This window comes from Sceloporus occidentalis, unplaced genomic scaffold (genome assembly GCF_023333645.1).
Source record: "Sceloporus occidentalis isolate IW3139 unplaced genomic scaffold, rSceOcc1.0.p SCAF_8, whole genome shotgun sequence".
In the NCBI taxonomy this organism is placed as follows: domain Eukaryota; kingdom Metazoa; phylum Chordata; class Lepidosauria; order Squamata; family Phrynosomatidae; genus Sceloporus; species Sceloporus occidentalis.
Genome location: NW_028316988.1, coordinates 5,868,220 through 5,893,069, shown reverse-complemented (window position 1 = coordinate 5,893,069; position 24,850 = coordinate 5,868,220). Strand labels below are relative to the sequence as shown.

The window sequence follows — 24,850 nt, the reverse complement described above, 5'->3', positions numbered from 1 at the left end:
ACACATATTCCTTGCTAAAAGTAAATCTATCTAAAACTGTTCGATTTGGAGCAAGATGGTGCCCTATTTTTTTATTTTTAAATGTTTAATGCAGCTATTATATGCAGAACATAGCCCTACGAAGGCAAAACTAACTTTAGCAATATATGTATTTTTGTGTAGTGATCAGTTAAGTTGAGGATTTCTTTTTAAAAATACATTTGGAAATGTATTTCCAAGGACATTTAAATAACGGAGGAACTAAGCTGTATCTCTTCTCTTTCAGGAGGACGCGCTCCTTGCATGGACCATGCCCAGTGACCACATTTGGACCAAAAGCCTGCATGCTGCAGAACCCCAAAACTATCATGTAAGTAGGAAAGGTTCAAGTCCTATTGATCAGACTGTATGCTGTTAAGCAATTGAAGCCTAATTCTTCATTCCCATACATACATAACACAAGCTTTTCAGTCTGTTTGGTTGAACTCATTCATTATTTCTTCCTGGATGTTTATGGAAATTCTCTGAAAGCTGAAATGGGATGAACCTGTGTGTTTATTCTTTTGAACTATTACTTAATTGCTTTGGTGGTTCAGTCATAAAAACCTCTTATCACAGGAACTTACAGTAAGCTCTTTGGTTTATAGAATCTTTACTGCTTCATCAACAATACATAGTAGGGCTTACCTCTATTTCACTATGCAGGGTATATTGCCATAAATGGATGGTTTGCTTACCATCAGGTTCTGAGTCAATGTAGGACAGCTTGTAGCATTAGAGGATGCCCTATGGGGGCTTTTTTGAGATGATGCTCCACTGTGGGCTTCTCTTTAAATCCAAGGAAGGTATTATGGTCTTTAAATATAGGCAGTTTATCTCCCAAATGGTTTCAGAAGACATGTGTCTGGGGTCATTTAAAATTCAATTTTGTGCGTATGTGCACATCCCATATTTGCTGTGCGACTTTTATAGCAGCCTATTATGTAACCATTAACCTAAATTAAGAAAAAAACATTCCTGTCCCAGCCCTTGGTCATAGGATCATAGAGTTGGAAGAGACCTCAAGGGCCATCCAGTCTAACCCCTTGCCATGCCTTAGGGAGCTGGGGATGTTTAGTCTGGAGAAGAGAAGGTTAAGAGGTGATATGACAGCCCTGTTTAAATATTTGAAGGGATGTCATATTGAGGAGGGAGCAAGCTTGTTTTCTGCTGCTCCAGAGACTAGAATGTGGAATAATGGATGCAAGCTACAGGAAAAGAGATTCCACCTCAACATTAGGAGGAACTTCCTGACAGTAAGGGCTGTTCTACAATGGAGCACACTCCCTCGGAGATTGTGGTGGAGTGTCCTTCCTTAGAGGACTTTAAACAGAGACTGGATGGCCATCTGTCAGGTATGCTTTAATTGAGAGTTCCTGCATGGCAGGGGGTTGGACTGGATGGCTCTTGTAGTCTCTTCCAACTCTAGGATTCTATGCAGGAATTCACAGTCAAAGCATCCATGACAGATGGCCATCCAACCTCTATTTAAATACCTCCAAAGAAGGCGATTCCACCACTCTCCGAGGGAATGGGTTCCACTGTCAAACAGCTCTTACTGTCAGGATGTTCTTCCTAATGTTGAGCTGGAATTGCTTTTCCTGTAGTTTGAATCCATTGCCCGGGGTCCTATTATCTGGAGCAGCAGAAAAATTTGAGTCTCCCCTGATTTTGCTGGACTGCAACACTCATCCTTAGCTGTGCCACTGGGAATGGTGGCAGCTGTAATTTAGTGGCACCATGGGACAGATGGATAGGATGGAAAAGGTACTCTTGACTATGAGGGACAGGATCCAGATGCTACCTCCCTGAAGTTGCTTCCACATCTCGCTTGATTATAGCACCCCTACTAGGCCAAGATAAGTAAAGGTGCTTCATTTAATGGTTCAAGTGTGAAGGTTTAAAAGAAAACTAGTCACCCTGACATCAATTCTGGGGAACATTTTAGAACAGATTATATAGGAGTTGTGGGCCTGTTACAGACTGCCAAAATAAAGCTGCTTGGGGTCTCTTTGGAGGTATGCTGTTTAAATGATGCATGCATCCTAAGAATCCGGAAGTGCACCAAAGCTGCACTCCAGTGCTTAGGAATGGAGTGTGGCTTTGGTGCGACCTCCAGACTCTTAGGACCCATGCATCATTTAAATAGCATACCTCCAAAGAGACCCGAAGCAGCTTTATTTTGGCAGTCAGTAACAGGCCTTCCTTGCTTTTCCTGGAGTTTTGCCTGAATAGAAATATTGTACTTTCTCTTGGACTGGACAAGAGAAAGCTTGCCACTTGTCAGTATTCAGAATGACAAATGGGAACTTGCCAGTCCATTACTTAAATAAAACTGTTCTAATTAAACACATTATTTTTAAATAAATATTGTACATAATCCATTGAGAAAGATTAAAAATTCATGAATGCAGTATATATCGTGGAAGAGATGTGTCAGATCAGAAAACAACATCATTCCATAAGTCCAAATGTTGAGATGGAGGCAGTTCTTATTATTGCCATTAAATACGGACAAAATTAATAAAAGTAATTTTAAAATTCCTATGTCGAGGATGCGCTTTGAGTACCTTCTTCCGTTCTGTGTCTATGGCTGGTACTCTGACTTCTAATGGAAATACTGGGGCAGAACCTCTGATATAAAGTTTGCCCTCCAATGTAGTGGATCGACTGCTAGTGCTTTAAAGTTTTGTTATATGGCATAATATTTTTCCAACATTATTTTGTTAGTTTCCATTGTGGTAGCAAATAATCCACATTAAAATATAGACCTTTGTATTAAATTGAATTGGTGATTTGTTTATCACTGTTTTTATTTTCACGTTTGACGTTGGAACAGCAATGTTTCAAATTTCCCTTAGTTTGGTGTTTGCTCTAAGAGCAGGGGTTAAAATGAGCCAAGGACCCTGTCGTGGGCTGTGGACAGTAGAGATCATTGTTGGCAGCTGCTAAGTCAATATGTAACAGTCATTCTGGCATGGCAGGATATGTTTTTCGTATGCCGATGAAACGTTTTGAAGGTTAACATATTGTTTGTTGTTCATTTGTATCCCACATTTCCAATAAGATGTTTAAGGCACATGTGGTCCTTTCCCTGATTTTCATTTTCACAACAGACATGTGGGCAGTTCAGCAGTGGAACCAATTGCCTCCTTTCTCTTTGGGGTCTCCTTCTCTGGATGGACATCTTCAAAAAGAGGATGGAGAGCTACCTACTACTGGGGATACTTTAGCTGGAGATCCTGCACTGAGCAGGAGGTTGGGGTTGATGGCCCATGAGGCCCCTTCCATCTCTATGATTCTGTGAAGAAATTAAATTCTACGAAGGTCTGGTATTAATACCCATATCTGAAATATTATTTTTTGGCTCCATTGGCTTAAAGAAGATGAAAGCCCTCCTCCTCCTGCTGAAAAGAGGAACGTAGCAGAATTAGATTAAGCAATTCGGTCAATGCTGCCTTTGACCACGCATGCCAAGATACATTGCAGAGGCTTGTGTAACAATGTATCGACGGAGTGAAGCAACCTGTGCTCTTAAATCTATGAGAGTTGAAGTCTCCTCCCCACCATCGCCTCCTTTTTGGGTGTAGCACCTTTGAGACTAACTGAAATAAAGAAGTTGGCAGCATGGACTTTCGTAGGCTTTGGTCTACTTCCTTAACTTTCCCAAACAAAAGGGGATGTGATTGTGGGTCACTTCCCTTCTGCCAGTTCCCTTTCAGTGTGGTTGAGGCAGAGATTCCAAAAGAAGCAGTTAACTCTTCCTTTCTAAGCTTGTTAACCTCCTATTCAGTCCCTCCACCACCAACACACTACTAGGCAGGAGCCACCTGTCCGGTTAGTGGGTGGCCACACAGTTTGTCTATGCTCTGTATGCCTGCAGCCCGGTGTGTGGATTTGTAGATAATGATATAACATTTTTGCTTTGCGAGGGTGCAAGAACATCTCTCTGGCACAAGCACTACTGCTCACCTGAAGCACCTGGGAAGTGGGCAGAAGAAGAGGTTGCCCTATCGAGACATGGGTTCGACAGGAGGACATTGCTTTCAGGGCTGCTTTAAGCTATGACCCAAAGAGCAGGAAGTCAGTGGCTTCTCCTCCCAAGTCCTGTTTGTTCACTTCTTGCACAGGAAAGCTTGTGAATCACCCATTTCACTGCTCCAGGTGAAGAGCCACCCTTCCCACAGCCTGGGAACCTATGGGTTAAGGGATGATTGCTGCTATTCAACTTTGGACTGACATCATGCCTTTTTATCATCAGGTTTTGGCAGCTGAGCCACGGCCGCTGCTGCTCCTCCCTCTGGGTTGAGCCGGGATTGTACAATATAATGACAACATGTTGAGCTGAGTCCATCCCAGAGGCTTTTCAGGAGACACTGAGAGCTCCTTCATTGCCCAGATAGACAGCAAACAATACCCGGCATCCAAGAAACCCGGCGAGTTTGGCACGTCCTTCGACTCTCGGACAGAAAAACAGCTTTTAAATTTCCTAGAAGAGTTAAACTCTTCTATGAAAACTGAAAATACAGTGCGTGGAACATCCAAACATTATTTTCCTGCATCATAAGAGAAGGCTGCATGTTCAATGAACTGAAAAGTGCTCGATTCGCTCTCTCCTTGAAGAGGAATTTTACAAAATCCACGATTAAACTTTGGATGGCTGCGGTTGGTTACATGACGGCAGACCAAGATGCCTGACATTGATTAAAGGTCTTTTAAAGCTGCTATTATGGAGAACGGCCCAGAAGAACAATAGTAATATTTAACAAATAGGCTGTGGATGTTTCCTTCCTTTTCTGATCTGGTCGTTTCTGGACCATTTTGGGCCTCCTTTTAAACAGCGGCCGTGTCATGGCAGTGCTTGTTGATAACAGATCGAAACAGGGGCTATCTGACATGCAGCTGCAATGTTTTGCCTAAGGTAGCGACTGAAAAATATTGTTTCGAGGCCATTTCTGGTTTTGGTTCACTGTGTGTCTGACTCCGCGGAGAAAGCAATGAAGATACTTCAGCATATTAGTGACCGTTCATTCAGCAACGCTGTTTGGAAGTGGTGAGTGGTCTGAAAGGAAACAAATAGAGCTGATCTGTCTCATATACTGTACTGGAAGTGAATTTGTGGTTATCTTAGGTGTGGTTTGGGATTTCTTAAAGGAATATGATGTTATGGAATAATCTGTGAGTCTAATAATAGCTTAGACTGGGCTGGTTATGTTAAAATTCCTAATAATTTCCTGGTTCCAGGTATGAAGAAGAGAGCTGTTTTCCACCAGTAATCTACTTTATGACAACAATGCAAGCTCCTTATTTGACAGGCACTTTAAAATGCGACTCAGCCTTCCTTCCTTCCTTTCTTTCTTTCTTTCTTTCTTTCTTTCTTTCTTTCCTCTCTCTTTCTTTCTGCAATTAAAAGGATGCCAGCCATAAAAGCCTTTGACTTCACAGACTCAAGGGCAGTTAACAACAAAGATACAGCCATGACCACAGTAGCATTCCAGGGGTGCTGCCCCAGAATCAATGCAATGTGTGGAAGGCAAGGAGTGCTCTCTTTGGGGTGTTCCATTGACAGCAGAGTGTCATAGCTTTAAACAGCTGCTTGGAAGCATGTGTGCCACTGCTATCCAGCACCTATGACCATTATGCAGTTTGAGCAAGTTGCATGCTCTCAGCCTCAGGGGAAGGCAATGGCAAACCTCCTCTGAACAAATCTTACTGAGAAAAACCCTTATAGTTGCCATAAGCTGGAAATGATTTGATGCCACACAACAAAAACAACAACTATAGCAACTATATACAGTAGTTGCATCCTCCACTGTAGATCTGGAAATGAGGAGTGTACTAATATCTTCCAAGTTCTCTTCCAGATTTATAGTTCCATGAACTGGAGGAAGGTACAACTTGCCTTTTCTCTCATACTCCCATCCCCATAAACAATTATCCTGTTTCTAGCTCATAAAGATCTTGATGCCTCTATGAAGATACAAGGAGCAAAGAATTTCAAGATCATAGAACTGGAGGGGGTCAAACTCAGAATAGAAAACATTGCCAATGCCCAGTTTCTTAAAGAGCTACTGAACTCAAATGCTATCCTATCTAGCTATTCCTTAAATGCTATTCCTTAGGAACCCTTGCATTTCTCATAAGCCTCCAAGGTTTCTGTGACAACATGACCCACATGGGCTAACAGGTTCCTAGAAGACGACTTGCTCTCTTTTTCTCCTGATGATCTTCTTGTGTAATGCACATCTAGAATAGAACTGGATAGAGCCAGCACCTTGCATTAAGTTAGAGGGCAGCCAGGGGCTACAGAGCAGATATGCAAGGGATTGTGCTGGAATGAGCAAGGGATTTTCCTAGGACGTGAAGGGCCCCCACCCAGGCTGGTTTCCTAGGTAATAATCCATTGGATCACAGCCTTCACGTTGGCATTAGAGTAGACATAGCCCTGATGTTTCTGATTATGTTTGTTTTTGTGTGTCGAAAGAGGAACCTATAATAGGTTTCAGCACTTGGAACTTCCCACATTGCAGCAAAAAGGAGCATGGCATGGAGGAGGGGAGAAAATCAAACATCTTGGAGTCATAATTATGTAATATTTGGAATTTTCTGTGCTGTTGTGTTTTTGGCTCTTGAGCAGGCTGAAGTTTAGAAAACCCCTTTCTGGAATATGCCACTTTGCATCACAGATAGGTTATGATATGTTTAAATTCTTTCCTGGAACAGAGGGGAAAGACTTGTTCTTCCTTGTCTTACTAGCAGGGTTCTTGCCTAACCGCTCAGTTCATTTTCATCCGCCACTGCAGCGGCATCGGAAGAAATGCTCAGAGCTACGTTTTGTCTCTTGTTGGGTATTTTGACTTTGGTCTGTTTTTTTAGCATATGCTTCAGACTTGGTCGACTCTTGGCCGTATTTATGACTTGGCTTTTTAGTAGTGATTTGGCTTTTTAGAAAAAATGACTCTTGATTCCATGTAGTCCATCCTCAGTTACATCTTCCTTTCACTGTTTCTCTATGGCTTCCTCCACTTCCTTCAAGTGATGCGCCTCTTCTGGTACCAAAATACTGGAAAGAGGTGAGCATACCTGTTGCCCTTTTTGTCTTGGTGAGGGCCATGATGTAGGAGGTTGTACTCACTGTAAGACTTTCATGCCTTAGCCCAGCAGATATCAAGCAACAGAGAATAATAGTTTCCTGTTACATCAATGACTGGTTTCTATAAGCTCATTCTCAGGACAAGCTACTTACTCACTTGGAGCTCATTGTCAACCTAGAGATGTCTCACCTGGAACTGACCCAGGCTTCACAATTTATCTGTCTCATCCTGAACTCTCACGTTTCAACTGCCTCTCTGCCAGGCAACTGGTACAATGCTTTGCTCCAGGCCAAGCTGTGATGTTGAGGCAGCCACAGGGCATGTGCCAAGATCATTCAAGCACTGCTCAGATTAATGGCTTTGACGGCATCTGACACTCATCTTTCTCAGCTCAGGATGCAGGTTCCTGTTCTCCTTTGATTCTCTGACCAATTCTCCTTGTCTCACCATACTGAAAAGTATTCACCAATCATTAGCATAGTTTAGACCAGTATGCCCTTCCTTTCACCCCAACCAGAAATGGCAGTCTACCTGGATGTCTCCTTGGAAGGGTGGGAGGTTCACATGGATCTCTTCTCAGTAAAGAGACATTGGACATCTGAAGAAAGTATTCTCCACTTCGAGATGTTGGCTATGGAGAAAGCATCTTGGGTCTTGGCAGTACTTTTGAGAGACACAGTGGTTCAAGTAGTTGCTGACAACAGCACGGCCATGTACTACCTGAAAAAACAAGGCGGGATGAAGTCCAGGGCCCTTTTTCATCTAATGCTCAGACTATGGAACTGGAGCATCTCCTCAATCCATCTTCCATAGGAAGAGAACATGTTGGCAGATGCTCTGAGCAAAACCTTGTGTTTGTGCCACGAATGGATGAACCATCTCAACATTTTACAGCAGATTTTCTAACACTGGTGGGGTGGAGGCACTGGAGTTGGACGAAACTCCTGAAAACAGCCAGTGCTGGACGTTCTCCTCCAGGGTTCATTGAGGGAAGTCACACAACAATGCATTCCTGTTTTACTGGGGAGATTCCACCATGTACGCTTTTCATTCATTTCCCCTATTCACCAGTGTGATATTAAAGATCCAAAGAGACGATGCAAGATGCACCCTCATTACATTGTGATGATGCAGACAGTTGTGATTTGCTCCATTTCTCCATCTGTCTCAAGGCAGCCATCTCAAGCTTCCATACCAGTCAGCTCTCCTCAGTGTCAGTCAGCAATCCACAATGGGCAGCAGGTGAGGCACTCAGACTTGGACTCTCTCAAGCTGACTGCCTGGAAGATGCTCCAGTGACATCCTTCCCAAATTCTGTCCAACAGGTCGCTGTAGTGCATAGATCTTCTACTTGGTGATCTTGTGCTTATAAATGGAAGAAACTTCTGTCTTTGTTGCCTGAAGGAATTTCTCCAATTCAAGCTCAAATTCAGCATGTCCTCAAATTCCTGCTCTCTCTCTCTCTCTTGCTCTCATTGATAGATGCCTCTCCATTTTATCTGTCAGGCTGCTCCTTTGGCAGATTTCTAGACCATCAGAAAGCTTTTCTGTTTCCAGAACCCTTTGGTGAAGAAGTTCTTCAAGGGTTAAAAGAATCTTCATCCTACAGTTTCAGGGCCAATACCTCAATGGAGTCTGGAGCTGGTGTTATTGCAGCTTTCAGGAAACTTTTCAAACCCATTGCTTCCTGTGACCCACATCTATTCACTTGAAAGACTGCCTTTTGGGTAGCAATTACACCTGCCAGAAGAGCAGGAAAGCTGTGGGCCTTCAGGGTGGACCAGCCCTATTTACGTTTCCATTGAGTCAAAGTCATCCTGGATATCATCCTGGATATTTCCTTCCTACTTAAGGTGGTGTCATCATTTCACCTCAATATTGTTTTGCTGGCATCAGTGCAAAAACATGCTGTGGACTTTGAATGGACCCTCCATTGCTTGGATGCCAGACGGACTCTAGCCTTTCTATGTTGACAGGACTGTAGGGTCTCGGAGACTCCTCCAAGAAGCTTGGACTTCCCATTTCAAAGCAGTGCTTTTCAAAGTGGGTGGTTTCAACTCTTCCAACTCTATGATTCTATTTGACTTTCTCTAAGAAGCCTTCCACCATTCATCTTGCTTACAAACTGACCAGAAAAGACCCTCCAGATCAAGTCTGTATCCATACAAGGGCCATGGCCTCATCTTATGCCTTCTACTGTGGTGTACATTGGGAGGATGTGTGCAGAGCAACAACTATATGGCTACAGCTTTTGACTTTCCATCCTCACTTTAGATTAGATGCCACAACAGAGGCTGATACTGCTTTGGGGAGTGTTGTTTTGTTTACCTGCTTATCATGATTCTGGTGGGATGTGTGCTTTTTTCATTGCAGAATGATACTCCCTCCCCCTATGGTTATTAACTGGTTAGTCTTCCATTTGTGTGAATCACGGAGACCATGAAGAAGGAGGACAGGTTGCATACCTGTAACTGAAGTTCTTCAGGTGGTCATTGTGAACTCACACAACACCACCCATCCTCCCTTTGCCATGTTCTTAATTCCTTGGATGCTGCTGTTGCAGCATCCATGGAACTGAGGGGTTAAGCAGGATCCGCACTAGTAAGGCGCCCAGACAGTGGGATGGAGATTAGCACCAAAAAGCTTATCTAAGAGTCCTAGGAGGTTCCAAACAATGCACTGCACAGGCATGGATGTGTGTGGGTTCACAGATGACCACTCAAATGCAACGTGTCATATTTCTGAACAATTCTTATGTCGGGTCAGTTCTATATGGACAAAAGTGTGTATGTGAAAAATAATGTACAAAATCCACAAAATAGTGATACTTTTACTGGGATAACCAAAATGCACAAAATACATGATGCAAGTTTTCAAAGCTCCACTGGCTTCTTCATCAGGCAATGGTGTTAAAAGTCAAAATGATGATATTGGAGTCACAAGCCTACATTTTGTCAAGATGCTGCTATAGATTTTAAAAGCTTTGCCTGATGAAGAAGCCAATGGAGCACCGAGAGCTTGCTTTGTGTATTTATTTATTTGCATTTTTGTTGTCCCAATCACTGTTTTGTGGATTTTGGATGTTGTTATACTTTACTGTATGGTCAACACGGAGCTAATCCTGGATACATTTTCTAAGTGTGTGTGTTTTTATAGATGATGTGTGTGTTTATAGTGATATGTTAAATATATGCACTCTGCCACCTGCAGCTTTGATGTACTCAAACAAAAACTTGCTTATTTCTGCCGAGTGAATCAAAAATTGCCCATGACTCTCTCCTGAGAAAATCTACCAGGAAAGGTCTGTTCTGTCCTATGAAAATTAACCTTACAGCTTGAAAAACCCTGGGTTTGTGTTTGCAGGCACATTCAGGACCCAGGAAGCCAGCGGTTGACATGGAACAAACCTCCGAAGAGCGTCCTTGTAATAAAAAAAATCAGGGATGCAAGTCTCCTGCAGCCCTTTAAAGAACTCTGCATCTATCTCACAGAGGTAAGCTGGAAGGCCTCAGTCTTGAGAAAGCAAAGCCAGGGCTTTCTAAATCATAGAATCATAGAATTGTAGAGTTGGAAGAGACCCCAAGGGACATCCAGTCCAACCCCATTCTGCCATGTAGGAACTCTCAATCAAAGTATCCCTGACAGATGGCCATCCAGCCTCTGTTTAAGGACCTCCACACTCTGAGGGAGTGTGTTCCACGATCGAACAGCCCTTACTGTCAGGAAGGTCCTCCTAATGTTGAGCTGGAATCTCTTTTTCTGGAGTTTGCATCCATTGTTCTGGGTCCTACTCTCTGGAGCAGCAGAAAACAAGCTTGCTCCCTCCTCAATATGACATCCCTTCAAGTATTTAAACAGGGCTATCATATCACCTCTTAACCTTCTCTTCTCCAGACTAAACATCCCCAGCTCCCTAAGTCGTTCCTCATAGGACATGGTTTCCAGACCCTTCACCATTTTAGTCGCCCTCCTTTGGACACATGGCTCCAGTTTCTCCACATCCTTTCTGAATTGTGGCGCCCAGAACTGGACACAATATTTCAAGTGGGGCCTGACCAAAGCAGAATACAGTGGCACTATTACTTGTCTTGATCTAGACACTATACTTTTATTGATGCTGCCCGAAATTGCATTGACCTTTTTAGCTGCCACGTCACACTGTTGACTCATGTTCAACTTGTGGTCTACTTGGACTTCCAGATCCCTTTCACATGTAGTTTTATTCAGCCAGGTGTTCCCCTTCCTATATCTGTGCATTTCATTTTTTCCGCCCTAAATGCAGTACCTTACATTTCTCCCTGTTGAATTTCATTTTGTTAGCTTTGGCACAGCTTTCTAGTCTATTCAGGTCATTTTGAATCTTGATCCTGTCCTCTGGAGTATTAGCTGTTCCTCCTAATTTGGTGTCATCTGCAAATTTGATAAGTATGCTCCCAATTCTGTCATCCAAGTCATTGATTCTGAAGAATCTTAGGGGAATTATTTTCTTCCGAAAAGCTCCTACAGTTGCAAGAGTATATGCTTGCTAAAGTACATAAGGGGTGCGGAAGAAAACCCACCTTGTTTCCAATATTTAAAGCAAATCTGTTTTCTATATAAGAGGATGTAGCTCTGACATAGCTTGAACTGTTAGCTTCATTTCTTGTTTTGGAGGGCATAGTACTATCAAAATACTGCATTTTTTACATTGCTGTTCTCTCACTCGCCCTGCAGATAGGATATTTTTTGGAGCTTTACATTAGCCAGGCTGAAAATTGGTTGGACTGTGACCTCCTTTGTTAGGGATTGCCAATGAAGCTCAGTTCCCTTTGCAATTCTTTTCATTCTTTGGGGGAAGCTTTCACTGGCTAGACTGGTATGACCACTCTTTCAGCTGTTCCAAATGTTGTAGGGAAGTGTGGCAACTGCAGGCTTATTCTGTTTATTTTATTTAACTTGTTTATTTTGCTTACACCTGCCTTTCTCCCAATATTGGCAATCTGTGTGGCTCATAACATTAAACATTAAAACAAAACACAACCAAAGATCAGTCATAATAATGAAAACAGTTGAAAAACTAAGGGCCCAAACAGACAGGCCAAAATAAAGCTGCTCAGATTCCCAGTGATTGGGTGGTATATAAATAAATCCTATTATTATTATTATTATTATTATTATTATTATTATTTTGGAAGTATGCTGTTTAAATGACACATGCATCTCAAGAAGCCAGAAGCTGCACTCCAGTGCTAAGGATTAGAGCGCGGCTTTGGCGCAGTTTTTGGACTCTTAGGATGCGTGCATCATTTAAACAGCATACCTCCAAAGTGACCCGAAGTAGCTTTATTATGGCCTGTCTGTTTGGGCCCTAAGTTAACAATTGTAAAATCCAGCAGACTCTTGCCTCCTGCCTGAAGGATTTTTGCCACTCATTCTAGATCAGTTTTGTCCAACCTGCTGCTTTGCCGCAACCTGTTGCTTTCTAGATATTTGAGGCTCCAGCTCTCATCAGCCCCTGCCAGTATAACCAATGGAAAGGATGATGAAACTGGAATCCAAAATGTCAAGAGTACAGAGGAATAACTCTGTTCTAGCAAATACTGGGTAGGTGGACCACTGGTTTGATTCAGTATATGGTAGCTGCCTAGGTTGCAGAAGGAGAAATAACACCTGTAACCCAGTGATAAAATGTCCTAGATCTCATCTTCTTCTTGTCATTCCAGTTGAAACACTGCCTTTCCACCCAAATGCCTCTGCATGACTCTTAAGTTATCTCCCTCTCCCCCTGCCCCTCTCCTTTGTTTCACAACAGACTAGCCTTGTTCTTCAACAGATGGGACACTATCACTGCAGAAATGTGGGTTCTCAGTGTAATTCAGTGCTTCTCAATTATTTTAATTTGACAAGGGTATTCCATAGAATTTGAGGAACTGCTTGCAGCAAGTCATAAAACTCATGAAGAAAAAAAGCAGATTGCCTACCTAAACCCATACTTCTTTCAGTGGCCATCTGTGCCCTCACACAGCCCACCTTCTTCATGCTGCCCCTTTGCTCCAAGCCTACCACTTGGCAGACCTGGAACTGGGAGTAGGTGGGAGCACACTGCTTATATCCATGCAGTTAAAAGGGATATAACATAAACATAGCTCTAGAAGCTTTTGAGGATCTCCATGCAGGCACAGAATGTGTGTGTTCAAATATGTGTGAGCGTATAATGACCTCTCGAAAAGCCATAGTCAGGTAGAGACTCTACTCAGATGCTGGCTGACTCGATTGCCTTGTGAGACAGTAGAATGGCTACAGTTTTTTTGGTGAGACTTGCATATGCTTTTCCTTAACATGGAAGAACTGTGAAACATTTTTACTGTTGAGGCAGATAAGGTTGGCTTGGGATTGCATGTTGCTTCCAGAAGGACATCCTTGACTCTCCCTGCCCCCAATATAATGATATTTTTAAATGTTTTGCTGTCTTTCCCCCTTCAGGTGAACAACATGATTGTTTATGTAGAGAAAAAAGTGCTGGAAGACCCGGCCATCATGAATGATGATAGTTTTGGACCAGTGAAGAAAAAATTTTGCTCTTTCAGTGAAGGTAATTCTCACTTTTATGTCTACATCCCTCTTTTAAGAGAGAACCCCATCAGGGCAGAGTGAAATGGGACCCTTTGCTGTGCCTTGGAAGGACATCCACCCCTTTAATTCCAGATCAGTGGGTACAGGCGCTTGTTGCTGAAAGTCCTCTTCCTTTGTAAATGTTATATTCTGACTTAATCACAAGAGAAGAGGAATGACTAAAATTGGAAGGGATAGTGTTAATAGGACATGGTTACAACGGTGGAAAGCCTTTGCAGTACTGTTTATATCACTCTGTTTCAGCCCATTAAATTGATAGGATTGGAATTAAAAGGTAAAATGTTTTTTTCCTTCCTTAGACTATGATGATATCTCAAACCAGATAGACTTTATCATCTGCTTGGGAGGAGATGGGACCTTACTGTATGCTTCTTCACTTTTCCCGGTGAGTTTATAATCAGCACTGTTTCTTTGTCTACAATCTTCTTATTGTTAAGCGTACTTTGGAACACTCCTGATACCTGTGTGTGCTTCCATATTGCTACAACACAAAGAGTGGTTAGCTGCTGGCCCTGGATCCAAATCCAGCCTTTCTACAGTCTCAGTCACGTCCTCTGAACTTCACCAGATCACTATGTCCCCTTAACATCTGTTTGTCCTTTTAGCAAGTAGGAATGGAGAGTGGAACCTAGGTTGAATGAAATCAGTATTAACACTTTCTGCAAAGTCAGGGAAATGGAAATTCGTCAATAGCAATAACCGAAATTATAATTAAGATAATTAATTTTGAGGAAGGTCTGCAATTAGAGTAGAGAAGCATCATAGGATACAAGTGTAATGTTAGTTGTGGGAGCTCTAAGGAAGTGTAACAATTACATCGCTGTTTTTATGGAAGCTTAGTACCTTGATGGGATTCTGGCCTATCTTTGGTTTAGTTGCAAGGTTGCTTTAATTGGCATCGGTTACTCAGCTTGTACATTTTAGCACAGAATTGCTCTGTGTAATGTGCCTGGGCCATAATGCCAAGGTTAAGTTATTAAAATGGGTCCAATTTCTGAATATTGTTCTCTTCTTTCCAATAGGGGAGTGTGCCTCCAGTTATGGCTTTCCATTTGGGGTCCCTTGGATTTCTTACCCCCTTCAATTTTGAGAATTTTCAGTCCCAAGTCACTCAGGTTATAGAAGGTAAGCATTGTGTTAGTTGTTGTGGTCTTAGTTGTAGTTGGTGTTGGCTCTCACAAGCTTTTGCAGAAGTAACAGAACACAATCCACAGATAGGCAATACCCTTATTAAGACCAACAGCAATCCCACAGTAATATGAAAGCTTCTGTGGCCTCCAGGACTCTCCATCAGGTGAGGCAGTTAAAAAAAATGCAGGGAGAAACATGGAAACATGGAAGCAAAAAGCATAGCAATTAACTTATGACTGCATATCCCATCATTCACTGGTGGTACCATATAATGTTGTAAGCAAGCAAAGCCAGTTTCCATTAACTATGGTGACCAAACCAGAATCTATTAACCATGGCAGGCAAGTTCAACGACGCAGTTCCTGACACATCATTTTATTGTGTCAAATGTATTTTTATTATACGTAAGCCACAGTGGTAAACAGTGTCCACTAAACTTGGAATTTGACCCAGTGGAGGCAGCTGCTATATTTCTGATTCCCTATTTCTCCCTCAAACCTACTCTTCTAGGCAATGCAGCACTTGTTCTCCGAAGCAGGCTTAAAGTGAAAGTTGTCAAGGAGCACAGGGAGACGAAAACAGTGATTCAGAACAGGATTGAAGAAAATGGAGTGATGCCTCCAAATCTGGAGAAAGAAATGTTCAAGCATGCTATTCAGTATCAGGTAGGTGTGTGTTCAGATGCATTTGCTTTTCTTCCTCTTTTTGGACAAGAATGCATAGTAGAATGATTTGTATGGAATAAGGGAAGGAAAGAGTTGCTTCTTTGTTCCACTCCTGAAATTACACTTATTCTGAATTGTTCTTATTAAAGTTGTCCCTCCACATTTGCATCTTTGACTTTTGTGGATTTGATCATTTGTGGTTTTGATTAATATGTTCTCTCTAGGAATCTCTAAGTTGCAGTTCTGCTGGAAGTTGACCGCAGAGGTGTGCTAGAAAACCTAGACATCCCTAGAGAAAACACTTCTCTAGGCATTTGTAGTTCCTCCAGCATCATTCTATGATCAACTTCTGGCAGATGTTGACCATAGAGGACCTAGACTTTCCTAGAGAGGTGTTCTCTTAGGTAAATAGAATAGTGCTTTTTATTTGTGTTTTTTCCACATATATGGGGGTCCTTCACCCCAACCCCAGCAAATGTGGAGGGACAACTGTATTTAGCTGGTATGTATCAGTGTTGAGACTCAAACTATAGGGAGGGATTGTCCAAGTGTGGATCACGGGCTCTTGGTGCCCCAAAACATGGCCCCTAAAGCCTCTTATAGTCTAAATACCCTAAAGGCACCAGACCCGTCTGATCTTGGAAGCCAAGCAGGCTCGGACATGGTTGGTACTTGAATGGGAGACCACCAAGAAATACCAGATGCTGTTGGCTATATTTCAGAGGAAGAAAGTGGCAATACCATCTCTGAGTATTCCTTGCCTAAACAAACCATTCATGGGTCACCACAAGTCGACAGGTGACTTGAAAGTGTGCGTACTCACAGACACACTGAGGGCTTTGGGGTGCTGGTACAGCCCAGCAGAGTTTGCAGGATGAAAATGGCCCTCTGTACCTTGTGCACTTGCCCATTCCTGTATGAAAAAAGTGCAGCTGGTTTCTTCCCTATATTCTGCAGGTTGCTCACAAATGGTAAAATGTCTGATTATGTGAAGCAATACCTTTTAAAACAGAGTCATTCTGGCTACAGTTTTAGATAAATGCATCCGATATTTAACTTAATTCTCTAATATATGACAGGTCCTGAATGAAGTTGTGGTGGACCGAGGTCCTTCATCCTACCTCTCTAATGTGGATGTGTTTTTAGATGGGCATCTGATAACTACAGTGCAAGGTGACGGTAAGCCTATTCTCTCAGGTGTTCTCTGCTTTCTTAGTCAAGAGAGCTTGATACTTTCATAAGAAAATTAAATTCCAGCTGGAAATGAGGCATGTAAACTGGAGAAAGGGAGTGGGCTCTCATTTCTTTTTGAAACATTTGAATCTTCTTAGCTCAAAAACTAGTTCATTCATAAGGCACACCTCTGTTCCTGATAACCCAACGAGCGAAGCTCAACTCACCAGCCATGCATTCTGGCCTGCTAGGAAACCTCTCCCCTCCCTCATTTTTTGAAGTTCAGACAGCAAAACCATGGAATTTATGCCCATCCAGTGGGTTGCAGATTGTCCAATCCTCTTGCAAGGGATTTCCCCCCTGCTGAGCCTAAAGCATAGAAAAAGCTGCAAATAAAAACAATGCTTCTTGTTTTGCTCAGGTGTCATTGTCTCCACTCCAACGGGTAGCACAGCATACGCAGCTGCAGCGGGTGCTTCCATGATCCACCCAAACGTTCCTGCGATTATGATCACCCCCATCTGCCCGCACTCGCTGTCCTTCCGGCCCATTGTGGTTCCTGCAGGAGTGGAACTGAAGGTGGGTGCTTCCTGAAAATTAGAGCCCTAAGCTTTTCTGGGGAACACTTTCTCTCAGTCCCTCCACCATCACAGGCTCGCTTGGTGAGGACATGAGAAAGACCCTTCTTGGTGGCTGCTCCTGCCCGCTGGAATGCCCTTCTACAAGAAACAAGGCTGGCCCCTTCTTTGCTTGCCTTTTGTCGGCAGGCAAAAGTGGCTCTGTTCAGGCAGGCTTTTAATGGCCTGTTACAGACAGCCAAAATAAAGCTGCTTCGAGTCACTTTGGAGATATGGTATTTCAATGATGCATGAGTCCTAAGAGTCTGGAAGCTTCACCAAAGCTGCACTCCAGTTCTTAGGACTGGAGCGTGGCTTTGGTGCGGCCTTTGGACTCTTAGGATGCATGTATCATTGAAATACCATACCTCCAAAGTGACTCGAAGCAGCTTTATTTTGGCTGTCTGTAACAGGCCATTAATGTCTAGTCATGGATTGGGTTTTATATGGGATGTGATTTTGTTGTGGTTTTAATGTTTGTAATGTTATATTGTTTTTAGCTGATGTTTCAATTGTTTTATGGCAATATGTTTTTGGAATTGTTATTGTGAGCCGCCTTGGGTCCCTTCGGGGAGAAAGGCAGGATAGAAATTAAATAATCAATCAATCAATCATAGTGCTACCCCACTCTTAAAGTAGAAGGAGGCATGCATAAAGTTGTTTTGTATTGAGCATAAAGTTCTATTTCCCCCATCCTCTGGTACATCTTAAATGTTAATAATGTCCCCAAATGTGCAGATCCCAAAGTTAAAGTCACCACCAAGAAAGCCAGTTATACTGTACGTTAATGATAAACTCATTTAAGTAATCCCAGTTGTACTTTGGCAATTTCGCTACATTGCTGCATATTCATTGCAAACTTGGCAGCAAGGGAGACACTTTAATGATTAAGAACACAACAGTAGTCCTTGTTGGATCAAACTAAAGGTCTCTCCAGTACACCAATGTCTTTCCCACAGCAACCAAGCTTAGGACTTTAGGAAGTCCACCAGCAGGACTCAAACCCAATAGCACAATTTTCCTCTAGTTTCTCAGTAAATGATCTTTGGAGGAACATTGCCTTTGATACTGGAGGATAATATGTGACCACTGTAACTACTACCCATCATTTCTCTGCCTGTTAGAGATGAATTCCTGCTTAAGTGTTGAGATCTTGGAAGTCATGTGCTTTTTTCTCTCCTCAGATCATGCTTTCTCCTGATGCCAGAAACACAGCATGGGTTTCATTTGATGGACGGAAGAGACAGGAAATCTGCCATGGGGACAGGTGAGGCTTTCTTTTCCTCCTTGACATTCTGGAAAGGTTTCAACGCTCACTTCAGCTGATAAATACATCTGAAAGAGCAGTATTTCTGTGTCATTTTTAAAAATACATAAATTTCCAACTTTTTCAACAGTCCTTCAGACTTTACTGGGATGAAAAAATGGAACCCAGATTTGATCAAATAGTTCAGGAGCAGTCTTTGTTCTTGGTAGCTAGGAAGGGCAGGGAATAGAGAAAAGAATTCCCACCCACTTGCATTGCCTCTTTGTCTTATTTATTTCTAGCTGTTACAAAGGTCTCGGCACATATCAGAATCAGGCCAGCTTCTGCAACAGTTATTTTTTTTAAATTATTTTATTAAGCAAACAATATAAACACATACAACATTTATACAACAACTCGCATTACATATAACAAATAACAATTCAATCCCCCCACCCCCCCATAACCAGCCCCCATCATTCTCATAATCATACCTTCCTTCTTCCTTCCATACCTTCAATCATTCGACAAATTAAAAAGACTTATAAGACATTACTGTAACTCTCCATCTCTCTCTCTTGACACATCTGTGTTTCTCTTATCCAGTTGTCTGCATTCTATCACACTTTTACTCAGTGTTTCCCTGCTTGCGGAGGGTGGTGCAAGGTGTAGTCCAACATGCCTTGAGGGTACCAGGTTGGGAAAGGGGTTGGTTGAGGAACTATAGAGATAGCAATTTGCAGCATCTCCTCCCCCCTTCTGCAGGATAAAATAAACAAATTGGCAGAGTTTGATAGCTTTGAAACCATGTGCTGTTGCTTCTATTGAGTGGGTTGTGATGCCTCCCTCCATCCCTCTCTCCCTTATGCTCTGCATGTAGGTTCCTACAGCAAATTTGCCTTCTGCCCATCAGCTCTGTCTCCTTTTACTGGACACAGACACAGATCCACACTCACAGAATGCTTTTTTTTTTGCATGCAAAATCTGTTCTTTCCCTCCAGGTTTTGTCCTTTCCCATGTACCTTATTTCAGCAGGCCTCAATATACAATAGGTACCTTCTATTAGTTCCAGGTTTTGTTTGCATTCATGCACTGACACTGAAAGTGGTTTGTTGATGCTCTCCAGTCCTTGCAATGAGTCCATGGTGGTGGTGGTGGTGGTGGGATCATAGAGAGCTTCTTAATAACCACACTTCCTTGGCTTTCAAGGGCCAGCCTGTTTCCTGTGTTGGATCTATACTAACTGAAGGCAGTTCTTCTCTTTCCAACAGTATCAGCATCACTACCTCATGTTACCCTCTCCCATCGATCTGTTTCCAAGACCCTGTCAGTGACTGGTTTGAAAGCCTGGCTGAGTGTTTGCATTGGAACGTTCGGAAGAAGCAAAATCACTTTGCTGTGGATGAGGAAGAAGAGTTTTAATGCTGGTGCTAGTGGGGCACACGGGACAAGATGACAAATAGCACTATCCCTTATGTATAAAATGTATTTTTAAGCCTAAATCTACTGGGATTAAACCAATATGTTGTGCTATATATGTATATATATGTATATACATATACATGCATATATATAATTTTTTAAAGAAGACAGCAGTGTACCTCATATCAGTGTGTTCTGCTGATGACCAGATATCATGTTATTTTTCTGTCCGTCGGGAATGCTTGAGTTGAGAGTAACTAGAGATGCAGTTTGTCGATCAAAGAAATGTTTGTAAATGTGCAATGTGTTTTCTGGGGAAGAAAAGTTTTGCAGAAGCCTTATTAAAATGGTTGGCGTTCCTTTGGACTTGTTCCCAACGTTGGCTAATCCCAGGGTCTCTTAACAGCCACGATTTTGGTGAGCTAAGCAAATGGTTGTTAAAATGGCACTTGTAAAATGTGCAGCTCTGCGCACTTAGAACAGCATCCTGTTAGCCAAGTGAGAAGGATCAGTGAGACTGCTCCTTCTTGTTTGTTCGTTCTCTTTGTCCTCGGTTTACGAAAAAAGGGTCTTCGCAGCTGCTGATTTTTCATTCCTGTGTTTCTCTGTGTTTTTACACTGTTGTCACTGATATGTCTGTACTAAGTTCATTAGACCTCTTTGATGGTGGTTGAAACAAGCAGACCTCTCTTCCCACTCCTCTACCCTAACATCAGGAAGAATAATCCAGACAAGCTTTTGAAGCTCTTCCTTGAATATGACAGTAGTTGGAAGCATTTGGCTTCTCGTTGTGCATTTGAAGGACATGAGTGCGCTTTTGAGATTTGAAAACCCAGGCCAGTGTTGCTCAAAAATGTACTCTGGGTACGTCTGTTGAAGAAATGCTGCAATGGATAATGTCAGATGTGTGCTGCAGCACTCCTGAACTTGCTGCTGTGCACATTCTTTGCACTGGAGATGTCCCCAGGGAATTATGGGGAATTAAAGTTTCACCTGAGCATGAGAAACCTGTGGAATTGTTTTTTAAAAAGATGCTGTACATATGTACAGCAGTTTCTTTTCCCATATGTATCCATTTCATTGTAATGGTTGGCTCTTATGACATTTGGGAGCATCTTTTAAAGTGGCAATGTGGGATTCTGAGTAGATGACTTGCGGGCTCAAAAGCATCTCTTGCAGCCCTCTGCAGCCCTCTGAGGCCAAGCCCTGCAGAGTGAGAGCTTCCAGGCCCATTCCAGGTGAAACTTTGCTTCTGTATACTTTTCCCATTTGCTCTGCTGCACAAGGAGGCATCGCATTGTGCCAGAACCGACCTGCGAGGCTGGTTCCATAATCGCTATGCTTATATGAGCAAGCCACAAGGTTTCACTCAGAGTTCTTTGTCTTGTAATTCTGAAGCTCAGCTTGTATGTATGTACTTTTAAAACGAGGATGTCTTTCTGCATCATTCAAACTCGACACCAGAAGCAAGCACATAGCTATGACCCAGCCAGCAAGGAATGGCAGCTTGAGATGCCAGTCCCCCTGTTTAAAGAGGCTGGCTTGGCTTTTGTCTTCTGAACGCCTGAGCTTTATTAGCGCTGTTCGGGTGGGAAGACTCTAAATGCTCCTTAACTCAAGAATGAAGCCGGTGGCTCTGAAATGAGGGCTGTCCCCTGGTTAGTTTCTGACCAGGATATCAAAAGGATTGTTCAACTGGAAGACCAGGAGACATTCCTAGCATTTTTTCCTATGGTGCCTTCAACACACTGTGGTTTCTATCTCATAGGCATACCTGTATTTTGAAATTGCACACTGCTTTTATGAAGATAAAAGGGGATTGTCAAGAAAACAGAGGCTGTTCTAAAAACCAATATACTTTTTTCCTTCTAATCCCTGCCTTATCTCCGCAGTTGAAGGGCAAGATCCTCCTGCTCAGTTGAAACTCAGGCGAATCTTCACTTGCTGCAAAGTGAGGCGTTATAGCTGCTGGCAACTAGTAGGAACTTCCAGCATTGAATGCTTTCCATGTCTAAATAAATATCTCCTGTGAGTAGAAAACTGTGGCATCAAAAAGAAGCTTAATAGCGCATCCTTGTTTTGAAGGATGAGTGGGATGTGCCTGCGTTTCCATTCATAAAAGTGTTACCTCCTCCATTCATTAGAATGTGCATTTTACAACTGGTTTGTGCTTTTTCATTCTGCTGCAGGTGGTAGGTCCAGCCTTTTACATTTCCATTTATGTTCTTTGCTTCCCCTGCTCCTCCTCTTCTGCAAAAATCTTGAGACATTCTCAAGAATGGGGGAAGTTAGTGTGCTCCAAATAAGCTAAGCAGATGTCTGTCAGTGTCGTGGCTGGCGCTAACTTGACCCTAATTCACGTGTAAAAATGTCTTTCCCCAAAGCATTCATTGAATGTGCGAATGCTTTTATTCCTCCACCACGTTCTTTCTCGTGTCTGTTTTGCACAGGACAGATTTTCAGCTTTCAGCAGTAGTGTCAGCTGCACTAAAGTATCTGTGTGTATGTAAGTTATGTGCTTGTGTAACAGCAAGTCTTGTGAATGTTTTGTGTGTTAGAACGGCGGGTTTGGAGCTGCTGGATAGATTTTTAAAGTTGGTCTGAAAGAGCAAAGGATTGTGAGTTGCTCCTCACCCCTCCTTCCCTCTCTTTGTAAGGAAATTCAGAAAGCTATTTTAGATACGTGTTTTCACTTGAATTGTATAATTTATGTTATCACCTTTTTTTAAAAGTCATGGGGTTTCTAGACAGCATGGTATTCGGTTTTTTAATAACTGCCTCCTTGAGCTGTAGTGATGGAGCATTGCTTTAGAACGGCTCTGTAAACATGCTCACAAATGTTACTAGCCTGGAAGAATCCTTACTAGTTCACTGTGGGCTCTCAGAGAGGCAAGAGTTTCATTTGTCTGCTGGTCATTGAGCAATGGACTGCAACCCTGGGAACCAGGTTTGAATCCTTGCTTAGCCATGGAAATCCATTATGTGACTCTTGGGCAAGTCAAAGACTCTCAGCCCCAGAGGAAGGCAAAGGCGAACCTATCTGAACAAACCTTGCCAAGAAAAGCTCCTGTGATACGTTTGCCTTGGAGTCACTGTGTGTCACGAATGACTTGAAAGCGCACAACAACAACAGGGATTTTTCTCCACTTACCAGCCTGCTAGGTTTTTATGCTGGGCACACACAGTCCTCCATCCTTCCTCCGATATCCTGCTCACTTCCAAGCAGTTTCCAGTTACCTCTGGTGACCAGGATAGTGCTTAAATGTAAGTTTGCTTCATTGAACAGGGTAAAAGGCTTTGCTAGTTAGTGTTCATATGAAGTACTTTGATGCAAGAAAGGATTAGTAGCAGAAGCAAAAACTCATTACAGATGAGATTACAAAATACGACGAGCCTTGTTTAGGAGATTGAGTTTGTAGAACATGACCAAAGTAACCATAAAAATTCAGCACCTCTGCTAAAGAAACTACCAACGTTTTTCAATATACACACCTTGGTGCCGGAGCCAGAAATCCTTCCTTGCTCCAGTGTTTCACAATCACCATCCCCGTAATGCCAACACTACCAAGAAAAGCATCCAGCAAAATGGGTGGTGGGAAACAGGTGTGTAAAAAGGAGTTTCTTTCTCATATTGCAGCCTTGTGCTGCAAAAACCAGTAACAGAACCCTTCCAGCTATACAGAGAATACAAGAAAGGGGGCTGTTGTTACCTAAGGCTTTGTTACCTGAGCTATGATTGTGTTTCCCAGAAAGAACATATGATTGCACCTTGGTGTAAAGAGCTGTGTCCTACCAACCCAGTAAGTACCAGCTGCCCTTGGGTGCTTTCAAAGCATCCCTGGCCTAGCAGCTATTTGCTTATGGTTATGTCCATTCCCAGCATCCTAAAATGTGGCAACAAAGGGAGATGCAGCAGAGAAAGGTTTGGGGTGAATGCTGGTGACAAGGAACTGGTTGGCCTGATATCCTCCAGAGGTCTAATTGTTAAACTTTGTTATCGTCAAACCTAATGTTAAACCCATATCCGGAATTCTGAACTTTGTAAAGAAAAAAATGCCTAACATTTCATACTGTTAATGCTTTGAAAACTTGTAAAATATTGCTGAGAGCATACCTATTTTCCAGACCTTTTCAATAAATCTTTCTTTTCCAAAGATGGTGTCGCACTCTGTGCATGTGTGTGAATGTACATTGGCCATCCTTGAAAAGGTTTGGTGGAATGAGGATGTGGCATCCAACTGTTGAATGTGCCAACATTTTATAATACTTGACTATGCCATTGTCTTATAATAATGTGTGAATGTTGTGATGCTACGCGGGATGGGACTGTGGGCATTCTCCCCTCCTACTTGGATATATAGAAGATATAAATCTCCGTTGGAATAGAATGTGGATATATTTGTGCTACGGCGGTACACCGGATGTTATATGTTTTGTATTTTTGCTATATTTTGGTGCTGGCCATTCGTTCATTGGCCATCCAAAGTGGATCAAAACATAGCGACTCAAAAAAGGTGTGGGGCTGCAATGTTGTGGACTTGCAGAAGAAAAGGGATGGTGATGGTGACGATTCCTTACCTAAGGCAGGGAACAACAACAGCATCAGTTAAAAGCACATCAGTTTAAAAGAACAAGCAACATCCATAGTATAAAAAAACCCACATTTCAAATGCATCATTTAAAATTTACAGCTGGCTTTTTCACTTCAGTTAATAGTGTTTCTTCTCTGCTCCTTGTCTCTCTGTTTTCTTTGACCCCAGACTAGTGCAAACATTGTTTTTTCTCGCCCCTGGTGAATGCGATTTGTATAGATTCCCGTTCATACCCCTTGTAATGATGTTTTTAAATTTTATATTGTGATGTTTTTAACTG

At 42.4% G+C, this 24,850-nt stretch overlaps 1 protein-coding gene across 9 annotated transcripts in view; it reads left to right on the top strand.

Moving 5' to 3' along the window:
• Window positions 1–24,132, top strand: part of NADK (NAD kinase) — a 44,199-nt gene extending 20,067 nt beyond the window's left edge. For 7 of the 9 annotated variants that reach the window (XM_089534335.1, XM_089534334.1, XM_089534338.1 and 4 more), the window contains 10 exons: window positions 266–349; window positions 10,476–10,605; window positions 13,575–13,683; window positions 14,024–14,109; window positions 14,747–14,849; window positions 15,366–15,520; window positions 16,600–16,699; window positions 17,115–17,272; window positions 18,495–18,577; window positions 19,828–24,132. In XM_089534335.1, coding sequence (XP_089390461.1) covers window positions 266–349; window positions 10,476–10,605; window positions 13,575–13,683; window positions 14,024–14,109; window positions 14,747–14,849; window positions 15,366–15,520; window positions 16,600–16,699; window positions 17,115–17,272; window positions 18,495–18,577; window positions 19,828–19,978 — 1,159 coding nt within the window. In that variant the 3' untranslated portion in view covers window positions 19,979–24,132. Of the gene's footprint in view, window positions 1–265; window positions 350–4,279; window positions 5,072–10,475; window positions 10,606–13,574; window positions 13,684–14,023; window positions 14,110–14,746; window positions 14,850–15,365; window positions 15,521–16,599; window positions 16,700–17,114; window positions 17,273–18,494; window positions 18,578–19,827 lie in introns of those variants that run through there. The other 2 variants (XM_089534341.1, XM_089534337.1) reach the window with 2 other exon arrangements.
• Window positions 24,133–24,850: the final 718 nt, after the last annotated feature.